A 14,032-nucleotide genomic window follows, 5' to 3' on the forward strand; every position below is an offset into this window, starting at 1 on the left:
CTTTGTCCATGAACCTTACAGTCTCTGAAGGATATACTAGTGGTATTCTGTTTAAGGTACATCTATTCTACATTTCATAAAGAAATATTTTGTTGTATAATTCAGTTCTTAATAACAGACTTAGAGGTTTGACCTTGTGACTGGAAATGAATGAAGTGCCAATGTAATCAAGGCTTTAATAATCTTAATTTGGGGATTCCCCTAAAAAGGATCAATGAAATATTCCATATGAGCCTCAAGAAAGGAGGACAATGTTAAGATTTACCATTCTGAGAACACACTGCACATTGTAAGAGGTTGCAGGTTCAAGTCCTGGTTTAACTTGCATGTATGTTTTTCTGTATATGAGTTTATAATTAGTGCCCCTTTTCTCTTCTCTACTTATAATCCTCACCTTCCTGTTTGTTTGTTTGTTTGTTTGTTTGTTTGTTTGTTTTGTTTTTTTTTGTCAGGGCCTGAACCAATTTTCTGGAAAGGGGACTATGGGGGATACTCCATCCCCAAAGCCTGAGGTTTTTTTTTTTATGAATTGGCCATTTTAATTGGTGTGCTCTGGTGAATTCTGAATGTCATTTTTTAAAAATCTAAAATTTAAATAAATCTAGCCATATTACTGTAAACATGAATAATGAAGTAATTTTTTTTATTTATTAAAATCATGAAAATGATTTATTTTTAAAGAGGAGAATGCAATCCCACCCAACAATGCAAACCTCTACACCCCCTCCCCCTCTGGTGGCCTTGTTAGCCATAGAAAAAGTCACATGACAATTATTTCTGTACTGCAATTTGTATTCTTTCCAAATTATATCTAATAAGTAATGCCAAAAGGCAAATTAAACATCCCCTCTCCCCTTTTTAGCTCACCTGAGCCGAAGGCTCAAGTGAGCTTTTCTGATCACATTTTGTCCGTTGTCCGTCTGTCCGTCCGTCCGTCCATCTGTCTGTCTGTCTGTCCGTCTGTAAACTTTTCACATTTTCGACTTCTTCTCAAGAACCACTGGGCCAAATTCAACCAAACTTGCAACAAAGTATCCTTGGGTGAAGGGGATTCAAGTTTGTTCAAATGAAGGGCCATGCCCTCTTTCAAGGGGAGATAATTAGGAATTAGTGAAAAAATAATGGCATCATTTAAAAATCTTCTTCTCAAGAACCACTGGGCCAGGAAAGATGAAACTTACGTGGAAACATCCTCAGGTAGTGTAGATTCAAATTTGTACAAATCATGACCCCTGGGGGTAGGGTGGGGCCACAATGGGGGATCAAAGTTTTACATAGAAATATATAGAAAAATATCTTAAAAAATCTTCTTCTTAAGAACAGCAAAGCCATGATTGGTCATATTTATATGGAAGCTTCCTCAGGTAGAGTAGATTCAAGTTTGTTCAAATCATGACCCCTGGGGATAGGGTTGGGCCACAATGTGGGATCGAAGTTTTACATAGAAATATATAGGAAAATATCTTTAAAAATCTTCTTCTTAAGAACAGCAAAGCCATGATTGGTCATATTTATATGGAAGCATCCTCAGGTAGTGTAGATTCAAATTTGTTCAAATCATGACCCCCGGGGGTAGTGTGGGGCCACAATGGGGGATCAAAGTTTTACATAGAAATATATAGGAAAATATCTTTAAAAATCTGCTTCTTAAGAACAGCAAAGCCATGATTGGTCATATTTATATGGAAGCATCCTCAGGTAGTGTAGATTCAAGTTTGTACAAATCATGACCCCTGGGGATAGGGTGGGGCCACAATGGGGGATCAAAGTTTTACATAGAAATAGGAAAATATCTTTAAAAATCTTCTTCTTAAGAACAGCAAAGCCATGATTGGTCATATTTATATGGAAGCATCCTCAGGTAGTGTAGATTCAAATTTGTTCAAATCATGACCCCTGGGGATAGGGTGGGGCCACAATGGGGGATCAAAGTTTTACATAGAAATAGGAAAATATCTTTAAAAATCTTCTTCTTAAGAACAGCAAAGCCATGATTGGTCATATTTATATGGAAGCATCCTCAGGTATTGTAAATTCAAATTTGTTCAAATCATGACCCCTGGGGATAGGGTGGGGCCACAATGGGGGATCAAAGTTTTACATAGAAATATATAGGAAAATATCTTTAAAAATCTTCTTCTTAAGAACAGCAAAGCCATGATTGGTCATATTTATATGGAAGCATCCTCAGGTAGTGTAGATTCAAGTTTGTACAAATCATGACCCCTGGGGATAGGGTGGGACCACAATGGGGGAACAAAGTTTTACATAGAAATATATAGGAAAATATCTTTAAAAATCTTCTTCTTAAGAACAGCAAAGCCATGATTGGTCATATTTATATGGAAGCATCCTCAGGTAGTGTAGATTCAAATTTGTTCAAATCATGACCCCCGGGGGTAGGGTGGGGCCACAATGGGGGATAAAATTTTTACATAGAAATATACAGGAAAAAATCTTTTTCTCAAGAACAGAAAAGCCATGGTTAGTAAAATTGATATGGAGGCATCCTTGGGTAGTGTAGAATGAAATTTGTTCAAATGAGGGACCCCGGGGGTAGGGTGGGGCCACAATGGGGGATCAAATTTTTACAAATGAATATATGGGAAAAAATCTTCTACTCAAGAACAGCAATGCCATTTGTTATATTGATATGAAAGCATCATCAGGTAGTTTAAAATTTAACCCCCACCCCCACCCTCCCTTCGTTAACTTTTCAATACTAAACTGATTTTTGCATTTTTTTCCTAGCCAATGTGCTCAGGTGAGCGATGTGGCCCATGGACCTCTTGTCTAATTTTTGAGACTGAAGTCTTGCTGAGATAGAGGGAATTAAGTTTAAGATTGGAAGGGTATCAAGGTCAAAGAGACAGTGGGTACGATTGAGCAATTTTTGACAGAGTTATGCCCCTTGGACTTAGAAAAATTCCAATTATTTGCAGTTTCCATTCATTTTTTTCGCAGAGGTTGCACATACTGAAATTAAATTTGGTATACAGATTTATTATAAAAATATCTAGGTCAAGTTCTGTTTTGGTTACGATCAAGCAATTTTTGACAAAGTTATGCCCCTTGGACTTAGAAAAATTCCAATTATTTTGGGGGGGGGGGGGGGTGAAGGGTTTCACAAACATCTCTGGTGTTGAGATTGATCCCCATTCACTATCTTCACCTTTTTCATTCCAGGAAATGTGTTGATTTTATAGCGAACTTCAAGGTCATTTAAAAAGGGTCAGAATAAAACACAGTAGAGTTGCATTGTTAAAAATTCTCATAAAGTTATTTAAATTTCGTAACCAAAAGCTACCATTGAACACTATTGAATTAACCACTGTGACAGTAACAGTTATTTCTGTTGCTATGGTGACAGCATCATACATTCATGTTACTATAGTAACCTCTTCGAGTTGATTGGAAGTGCAATGAATGTTTTCTGGTTAACCTTGACCTTTATGTTTATGTCGCAGAGCAGAGAAAATTTTCTTGTTGTAATTTTGGCCAGGGATCATGGTGATTCATCATATTTTTTTTTGGAGAGAAATTGCTTTTCTACCCTGATGTTTATTTATTTGCTATGATTTTGGCCAATGATTTGTGTTGTCCGAAGAGCAATGTTCTTTCTAACCTTCTAACCCTTATGCTTGTATCGAGAGAATTTTTCGCTGTATAAATTTGGCCAGTGATTCAGGATTATCAGAGAAACAATGCTTTTTCTAACCTTGTAAGCTTTTAAAAGTTTGTATCACAGACAGAATTTTCCGGATATAATTTTGGCCAGTGATTATCAGAGGAGCAATGCTTTTTCTAAACTTTTAAGTTTGTCTCACAGACAGAATTTTCCTGGTATAGTTTAAGCCGGTGATTTACTCATGATTGTCAAAAGAGGGATGGTAATTGTTCCTGGTGATGATTTCCTGATCTCCGATGGAGCTCAGGCTCTTGGTACCACTTAGAACCACACTTAATACTGATTAAACTGTCAAAATGTCAGTCTGATTTTCTGACAGTCCCGCTTTGTAGGGTTAGAAGTTCTGTGAATTGTTTCCTGGTAAAGTGTTGAGTTACATTCTACTCTGTTGTAAAGGATACTTTATCGTCTGATGGTTCTCTCTCAGGTCAGAAATTAATACCTCTCATGTCACAGTACATTATATAATGATGAGTTATTCCTCGTGTTCTCCTTAAGAATACTACAAAGGTTAAAAAGCGTTTAAAGTAAACACAGGCCATTTCAAAAACTGGTGGGATAACAGTCATAGCATGCTCTCTGTAATTTCAGATGTTGGAATTAACGTGGCATGTACACTTACTTTTTGTCAGCCACTTTCTCATCAGAAGTTTAGATATCTTGTTACCATGGTTATGCTCTACATGTAGAAAGTCACCCTGAAAATTGATTGTTAAGAGAGTCTGTAATTATCCCCCCCCCCCCCCTTTATGAATTTGACTAAATTAATTCCAGTGGTCTCTTACTGGGTGGAATCTCCACATTTTCATTACAGGGTCCTCAATAGGTCTTTGTGTGTGTGTGTTTTTTTATCCTCTTTAGTTTCACAGAAATGTGTAACACAAACTGTAAACACCTGGCAATTAAAAAAAATAACTTGAAGAATGATAAACATTATCTCAGTGCAGAGGTGTCATGTCTCGATTTGATTGGTTGACTGAAAGCAAATTATGATGCATGTATGTAAGCTAAGATCTGGTTGGTTAATTTTTCAGGGTTAGAGGTCAACCCTTCCACCACAGGAGCAGGTTCTTCTGGAGCCAGTAGTCGTGGAAGCAGCAGCAGTGGTCGTCATAGCGACCTGATCAATCAGCTTAGTGACACCTCGGAGATCAGACAGTGTAACCCCACAGAGGTCAGTGTGACCCCACAGAGGTCAGTGTGACCTTCAAGCTCCTGTCAGTGTTTTATTTTATAAGCTGTTTGAACATTGAATGTTGAAGGACAGCTGATTTTCAAGCTTCTTCCAAAATCAGATTGGTTTGAAGATGTAAAACTGAAAAGTCAAGCAGATTTATGTTTTCTGCCAATGAAAAACCTACCAGTATTAACCCTAACCATGGTATAGAAAACTAGCTGGCTAAATACTTGATGTTTAGTCTTAATCACAGTCATTGTGTTGACTTCCTTTTTAAATGTTTTATTTAGTTCATGAATTTCATGTAGATATAGAGAACTGAAGCAAAAGCCCACAACTGAATTAAAAATTTCTGACCTAACCTGACTTGAAATTTGTTGGAACTGTGACAGCCCTAATATCTAGAAATGTACAATTTCAGACCTGCTTTGGTTCCTATTTCTTACACTTTCTTGAAGATTGATTAGGTTTGTGTTTTAGCAGGTCCATTCCCAGTAACCTTTGATTACCTGTGTTTTCTGTTTAGCTGTGGGAGGATGACGGGGCAGAGAGTGATGACTCGATCCACACGATGACAGAGGCTGAGTCCCGAGTCTGTCACCGGCAGAGCGGGGCCATCAGAAAGGCAGGGTAAGATCAGAAGGCCCTGGGTATCAGATAGGTGGGGTAAAGTCAGTGATGGGAGGGGATGATCAGACGAGGTATCAGAACACTGCAATATAATTTGGAGGAGGATGTGAGATAGACCACTGAGGAACCCAGTGAATCTGAAGTATATTGTCCATGATCTAACATGTACTGTAACCTTGACTCAAGGTCACATCTCATTGGTGAAAGTCACTGAATTGGAAGTATTCATTATTGTAAAAATAAATCTAGTTTTAGAGGGTGAAGTATTGATAATTTGTTTGTTTGACTGTCTGTGTTGGGTTAATTTTTTGTGTTATCTGTAGGTGGCTGGTTGTGAAGAACTGGTTGATACACAGGAAGAGGAAGTTAGAATTGGCCCCGCGGAGGAAATGGAAGAGATATTGGGTTTGTCTGAAGGGGACGGTGCTGTTGTTCTACGACTGCAGTGAGGAGACGGCCATAACTGAAGACAGCATACCACGACACATACTGGGTATGTATAGCAACATACCACGACATATACTGGGTATGTATAGCAACATACCACGACATATACTGGGTATGTATAGCAGCATAGCACGACACATACTGGGTATGTATAGCAACATACCACGACATATACTGGGTATGTATAGCAACATACCACGACATATACTGGGTATGTATGGCAGCACAGATTAATGCATACCTCTTCCTATCTTAGTATATATGTTAGCCTGTCATAGAATGTATTATAGCAGCATACCATGACATATACTGGGTATGTATAGCAGCATAGCACGACACATACTGGGTATGTATAGCAACATACCACGACACATACTGGGTATGTATGGCAGCACAGATTAATGCATACCCTGACCTTTCTTAGTATATATAGAAGTATAAGACTTATAAGTATATACCTCAGTATATCTTAGTATTTGTGGCAGAATAACAGGCAAATATTAGTACATACCTTAGCATGTCTGATATTTTTTCAGCTGTCTGTGAAATTGATTTAACAATAGGTCTCACTGCCTGGTTTTCTCCTGCTGAATTAGTTTTAAATTTCTTCAGAAGACTTAAGTTTTGTAATTTGATTAGATTAACAAATATGTGCTAGATTCTTAAGTTACTAAGAGTAAAAGAAGTAGGAAAAGTTAATTTGATACAAGTTTTTTTTTTTTCAGTGATAGAGAGCGCTATAGCACAAGCAGTACCTGAACATCCAAAACGAGACAACATTTTCTCAGTCAGTACTGCGTTTGGAGATGCCTATTTGTTTGAGGTGAGTTTCAAAAGTTTTAAAGATGATGGCAAAACACATAATTTTTTCTTTTTTTACCATGAAATCAAATCCCCCTCAAACCCAGAAAGTTGACTTCCCCCAAAAAGTGATATATCTATTTAGTCCCACATTGGTTTAGGATTATTAGCGTATTAAAATGTAATCTTTTGTTCTAGCTACATAATCTCTTGTTATTAGTATCTTTCTTTTATAATGTGATGTACTAAGAGGAAACAATTATCAGCTTCCTATAATAAAATAATTATTAATTGTTTTACATCAGGCGACATCTCTGATGGAACAGGAGAGCTGGATTTGTGCTGTTCATTCGGCCTGCGCCTCGTCATTCGCTCGGCAACATGGGAAGGATAACACATTACGACTGATGAAAAAGGAGCTCCACAAACTGGAAACGAACATCGATGTCGTAAGTTACACAAAGAAAAAAAAACATTGATATTGTAATTATGCAGATTCCTGTTACAAATATTGACTTTGTAAGTTACAGAGAGAAAGAAACATTGATGTTGTTAGGTATACAAAGAAAAAAAAATCATAATGATGTAGTAAGTTACAGAGAGAAACACACATCAAAGTTTTCAGGATTAAACACTGTAAAGATTTAAGCAAAATTGAAATTATTGTAAGTTATCCTAAGAATTTCATAAAAATCATGAGAGATGAACCTTATTAAGTATCATAAGTTAGACATCTATTAAACAGTGTAAGAGAACTGTTGTTTAAATGTAGGACATTAAGACCTAAAAAAGCTCATAAATGAAGATTCATATCAACTGAAGGCCAAAAATAGGTTTATATTAAAATAGGAGTTTAGTCCTGTACTGTAGTAGGATTTTTTTGTACAGCTTGGGATAGCGTGTTATAAAAGCACAACTAAACTTTTCTCTCACAGGACCTAAAGATGAGGAAAATGGCAGAACTTCAGTTGACTGTGGTCAAGGATCCAAGAAGTCGCCAGGCCATTATCAGACAGATCGGCCAATGGGAGGAAAATCTGGAAAAACTATTTATAGAACAGTACCGTTTCCGCTGTTACATAGCCTCACTCCAGGGGACAGAACTCCCCAATCCCAAGGTAGGGTCATCTATAATAGGAAAATATAAACATAATGGTACTGTAACAAAAGTTTAAAGCCTCGCTCCAGGGGACAGAACTCCCCAATCCCAAGGTTCAGTCATCAATTAATAGAAAAATGTAAACATAAAGGTACAATAGTTCAAAGCCTCATATGAAAGGTTTATGGTTATAGAATAGGAAAATTATTGATGTGTAGGTACAATAATTCAAAACTCATATGAAATATAGAACTTAACAGACATTTAGAGGCACATTTCAGTTACTAAAAAACAGAATTTAGGAATCTTTGGAAAATGTGTTTTCACATATTAAGATAGCAATTTAAGGGGGGTAACTCTTGTAACAGCTGTGTTAGAGGAACGAGGAAGTAATTTATCCTCATACAAAGTAAACCATTTCCTTACAAAGGAAATATAAAGTAATTTAAATCCTGTAACACAATTAAAACCATATGATTAAATTAAAACCTTATTTGTGAATTTTGTATTTATTTATTAAAACACCTTGTCCATTTGAATGTTATTAGTACAGTTTAAAAGAAGAATTTACCTATGCCTATAGTGGTATAGACAGAACCTGTTATTACATTGCAATAGCAAGTATTGTATTTATAACATTTCTTATTTATCCTGACTGTAGCAGTCAGTTTGTAGAGCTCCTGACTAGTGATTCAGAGGATCGTGGTTCAAATCCTGGTCGGGTCCATCACATTTTCTCCTCTGTGATCACATCTATAAAACAAAATATGTTAAAAATGTTAAACTGAAAAAAAAAAAATAAAGTCCAGTTGCAACTTTTCTCTTGCCTTATTATAAGTACAAATCACTAGAGCTACAATTTCATCAGATACTTCCTGTTTTATGTTGTGACCTTCTTATAATAACCTTGAGACATTATAATTACCTTGTTCTATTTTTAGGTCCTGCTAGGCAGTGCCTCCAAGACAACCAAGTCTAGTCTTGGTCGCCTGGGTGTTTTTACTGTGACGTCCTTTCATGCTCTGGTTGCGGCCAGGAAACCCCTGACTGTCCCCAACATCTACGGAAGGGGAAAACACCAGGGGGGAATGTTGTCCCCAAAGGGCGACGGAACGTTCAGATATCACCGACGTACAATACACAACCATAGCCCTGATACACAGTGAGTGTTCTATTGAATGTATATATTGTACGTAGTTCACCAAATTTTCGCTACACCTTATTTTCACAAGATAAGTATTTGGTATTTATAAGCAAGACAAAATTTTTACCAATGCTAATATCCTTTGCTAAATAAAAATATATGCAAGAATGAAAATTTCATGGGCAGACCGTCTCACATAATTACCTAGTAGAATTAAAGTTCCTGTGAATAAAAAGTGATTTATAGGACATGCTATATATAGTTTTTAGCCCTTTAAGAGAAACTTTTGTATAGAGATGCAAAGTTCACATATTTTCAGTTCACATTTTGTCTTGATTTCAGTATACTTTTTAGTAAGGTAATTTTTTCAAAATATCAGTGCAGTTTATTTTAACTTTATTTTCAGTAATGTACATGTTTTATAATTCAGCATAGTAATTCTTTTTTTAAATTTCAGTATGTTACATTTGTTTGTGATTTCCGTACAGTAAATTTTTTAAAATTTCAGTATGATATGTTTGTTTTTGATTTCAGTACGGTACATTTTTAAAAATTTCATTATGGTTCATTTTAAAATTTCAGTATGGTGTATAAGGCAACAGATATTGATGAAGTAGTGGCTGATCTTTATATGGACAGTCCTGAAAATCTCTCAACCGTGTCTGACGGGGGATCGCTGGCCGAGACTGTGGCACTCCCAAATAACCAGGTAAAGTAAGAACTCGAGAACCACACAAAACAACCAAACAAAGTGGACGTAACAATTTAATTGATGGCCAGGGTGGACCAACAGGCATGAAAGATAAATTGGTGTCATTGCTTAATAGTAGACAGACAGGGGGGAGAAAAGGGGCAGACAAGATTGTCAGTGAAAATAGACATACAGGGTTCGACACTAACGTTAGTCCGTTAGTCTCAGACTGATACATTTTCATTCGGACTAATAAAATATGTGGCTAATTAGTCCGAACGGACTAATAAAAATTTCTGAAAAACAATATGAATAGAGTACCGATGTCCGATTCTCGACAACTTTTACTGGAAAACCCCGCTTGTATTTTTAGATTCTACCTTTTGGCGGGTAGTTACGCAATGCTGGGTCAATTCAGCGCTTAATTTTTCGACTGATCGATATGAAGTATAAGGTTTTAGCGATCATGATTTAGTATGACACTCTTAAGAAAGATGTTGGACGTTTTGGATGTAAGGACAAAAAAAATAAAAAAAAAAAAAAATAAAAAAAAAAAAACGAGATTGGGAATACTATCATACTTGCTGATTGCGAGATTTCAATGAATCTGTGGAATAATATATTTCACGTAAATACTTTGTTTATTTAAAAAAATAATACGTATATTAATTGTCACGTTAAATTAATGTTAAAAAACATTGATGTTTCTTTTTTTTGACGGACTAATAAAATCGCGTGCGGACTAGTAAAAGTAATGAAGCACTGGTCCGGCTGGACTAAAGCCTTAAAAAGTTAGTGTCGAACCCTGACATACATTCTATAAGTCACTGCTTAATAGTAGACAGACATGTGGGGGGGGGGGGGAGAAAAGGGGCAGACAAGATTGTCAGAGAAAGTAGACATACATTCTATAAGTCACTGCTTAATAGTAGACAGACATGGGGGGGGGGGGGGGGAATTAAGGGGCAGACAAGATTGACAGGGAAAACTAGACATACATTCTATAAGTCACTGCTTAATAGTAGACAGACAGATGGGGAGAAAAGGAGCAGACAAGATTGACAGGGAAAAATAGACATACATTCTATAAGTCACAGATAATGTACTCCTCCACCCTCCCCCCCCCCCCACCCCCAAAAAACAAACAAACAAACAAAAATGAAAGAAAAACATATACTAAGGGCTATTCCAGTAAGAATTATCTGAGGGGTGGAATGCCACTGTTTTTTAGATCTCCAACCTGTGGGAAAAAAAATTCTAAAAATCCCCATCACCAAGAGAGTTCAGTTTCCTCCTTCCTTTCCCTGGTATTTGGCACAATGAGTCTATTACTTCTAGTTGAACAAGAAAAGTCGGGGGGGGGGGGGGTTTGAAGTGATTCTGGTGTCTGATGTGGTTTATTTTTTTAATTTCCTTTGTAATTTCTTTTGACTTATTAAACCAGATACATATATAACATTATCTTATAGGTCTTTGATGAAAAATAATATTGATATCAAATTCTCAACATTTTCTCTGATTCCGAGTAAAGAAGTCGTCCTATTTCATTGTATGATTTATCAAGTGGTTGATTATCATAAATACCTACACACAATAATTGCTATGGAAGGGTATTAAAATTTTTTATTGTTACTTTCAAATCTTCAGAAAGATTTTAATACAGTATTTTATAGGAAAATTATCTGAATCTGATACCAGTATATGGCTAATTCAGAAATAAAGAGAAACATTCCTCCTGATGTGGATGATTTTTTTTTTTACTATAGGAGCGGGCAAAAAAGAATATTTTACAAAACTTTATGGACAAAAATTTAATCATTTATGACATTGTTTGAAAAAGTTGGTTGGGGGAGGTATTATGTCCTGTGGTTAATGTTGTATTGCGAGGGTTTAACATCAAGTAAGAGTTTGATACAATGGAAACTTGCACTGGTTTTACTTTGTGATTGCCGTAAATAAATCTGGATTTGAATGAAATCAAAGCAGGTCACACGTGTTTAATTAGTTTTAAGTTACGAAATCTGAAGGACCTGATCAAACCTCAGAGTAAATAGTTCAAGAGAAATCTGACTGAGTTATTATAAAGAAGGGGTTTGAGTGTATAAAGGCTGGAACTTAATAGATCCTTACTGTGAAATCTTTACTACGGGATCCATTGATGTTTCCTCTCTGTATAGAACCATTGCTTTCACTGCTCTGTGATCAAGTACCTATTCTTATAGGGGCTATCGATTGATCCCAGAGCAATAAGGTGACCCTGTATAGAGATCTTGTATGATCAAGCATTTAATGTAACAGAAAGTTGGCATATTTTTCCTTGTGTTGCATAATAAATAAGTTGTGTTTGTACATGAGTGTGCTTAATTCCTTATGTTGGTTTGAGAGAATCGGAATTATCCAGATCTTCTTAACTTGAGATATTGTGTATTGGTGCAGTGGTAAAAATGATCAGGGACAGAGGGCAAATAACTCTTGTAAGGCAACTTCTATGGTGATTTAAAGATGTACAGTCATATAATTGGGGGGGGGGATGGGGGGGTTCAGTTGGGGGGAGGGGTGTCAGTTGGGGGGGGGGTGTTTGGATTGGGGTGTTTTGCAGTGAAATGTAGGGAATTGGGTGACAGGTTTCAGTAGGGGGTCAGGTTCTGATTCTGACCCTGCAGCCTTAAATAGAATGTTGTATGGGTATATTGAATGTGTTAGCCAGACTAAGAAGCAACAGAAGATAAGTCTCTCTTTCTCTCCTCTCTCTCCCTCTCTCTCTCTATCTCTTGCTCTCTTTCTCTCTGTATCTTACAGAGGACAAATGGGGGGTGAGGGGTGATTGTCAATATCCGTTATCTCTAGCTGAGTGTAACATTTGTGTGGACTCGATTAAGATTTTATTTCTCTGTAAACGTCTTTAAGCTAAGAATGTGCTGTATTTTCCGTTAGAATTTGTGAGATAATTAGTAAGTTTAAATAGGCCATGATTTAACATGTCAAAAATTACAGAAATTTCATTCAAAAGTAATGATCATGGACCATGTAATTACAGTGTAATTAGTATTCCTGGCCTGAGGGGTGACTTCATGCTAAGGGACAGGTAACATGTCCGTGAATGAGTGGAACGATGAGCCGTGTGTCCTGTGTCATCCAGTAGAGGTCGTGTAATTGTGGTCATAATTAGGGACAGAGCCCTGACAGGTGTAAATATTAACGAGCTGGCTATAATGATGGCGATATTATCCGTGTGTTATTGACAGGACTAGGTGCATTCTGATGGTTCTGTAAGAATTTCTGTTTTATTGTGGTGACTTATACTGGGATTGTGTTATATCTGGGGAGGAGTTTTATTTTTTATCACAGTATGTACATTTTATTTCGAGGACAGTTGTTTATTAATATGTAAATTTATGGCCCTGTCTGATTGTGAATTAAAACAATTGAATTCTCTTTTTTTATGTGATTTTATCATATTTATCTGTCTCAGTTAACTACAAACTAAGTTAAATTAATGGAATGATGAATTATGATCATGTAAATATTTTCTTTTAATAAATTCAGACATTTTGAACCCTAACCCTAACCCTAACCCTATTACAGCATGTTATGATTTATTTTCAAATTGAATGAAAGATGATAATACTTTAAAAGTATAAAACTTTCATTAAGCTAGCCTGTTTCAGATTTCTGTATTGACTTGGTCCTTTAGTTGTCCAGTTGTAAATTTACATGACATGACTCACATTATTATACTCAATACTGTGTAAAATTTAATTGGAGTACTTTTCTCATTTTTAAACAGGTTTTTCTAATCAGGACTTTGACTCTAAAACAAGACTTGTTAAAATGATTCTTCTGAAATTTTCACGAGGTTTCTTAATTGTACACAAGAAAAGTTTGTTACTTGTAGTCACACTGAAAATGTATGCTGACTTGTTTACAATGAATGATTCACACTGAAAATGTATGCTGACTTGTTTAGAATGAGTGATTCACACTGAAAATGTATGCTGACTTGTTTAGAATGAATGATTCACACTGAAAATGTATGCTGACTTGTTTAGATTTTAGGAATGATTCACACAAAGTCAGGTTTTCTGACTTGTTTAGAAGGAATGATTCACACAGAGTCAGGTTTTCTGACTTGTTTACAATGAATGATTCACACAGAGTCAGGTTTTCTGACTTGTTGACAATGAGTGATTCACACAGAGTCAGGTTTTCTGACTTGTTTACAATGAATGATTCACACAGAGTCGGGTTTTCTGACTTGTTTAGAATGAATGATTCACACAGAGTCAGGTTTTCCTTCTGACTTGTTTACAATGAATGATTCACACAGAGTCAGGTTTTCTGACTTGTTTACAATG

The 14,032-nt window shown here is 36.2% G+C and overlaps 1 protein-coding gene across 5 annotated transcripts in view; it reads left to right on the forward strand.

Moving 5' to 3' along the window:
- Positions 1–14,032, forward strand: part of LOC133180783 (protein still life, isoform SIF type 1-like) — a 59,739-nt gene that overhangs the window by 31,238 nt on the left and 14,469 nt on the right. For all 5 annotated transcript variants that reach the window (XM_061315247.1, XM_061315248.1, XM_061315244.1 and 2 more), the window contains 8 exons: positions 4,723–4,862; positions 5,392–5,495; positions 5,819–5,988; positions 6,668–6,765; positions 7,049–7,192; positions 7,679–7,861; positions 8,784–9,004; positions 9,569–9,695. In XM_061315247.1, the coding sequence (XP_061171231.1) occupies positions 4,723–4,862; positions 5,392–5,495; positions 5,819–5,988; positions 6,668–6,765; positions 7,049–7,192; positions 7,679–7,861; positions 8,784–9,004; positions 9,569–9,695 (1,187 nt within the window). The remainder of the gene's footprint in view (positions 1–4,722; positions 4,863–5,391; positions 5,496–5,818; positions 5,989–6,667; positions 6,766–7,048; positions 7,193–7,678; positions 7,862–8,783; positions 9,005–9,568; positions 9,696–14,032) is intronic.

Source organism: Saccostrea echinata, unplaced genomic scaffold (genome assembly GCF_033153115.1).
Source record: "Saccostrea echinata isolate AGI-Se365-2 ecotype Australia unplaced genomic scaffold, CSIRO_AGI_Sech_v1 ptg000007l, whole genome shotgun sequence".
NCBI classification, from domain to species: Eukaryota; Metazoa; Mollusca; class Bivalvia; order Ostreida; family Ostreidae; genus Saccostrea; species Saccostrea echinata.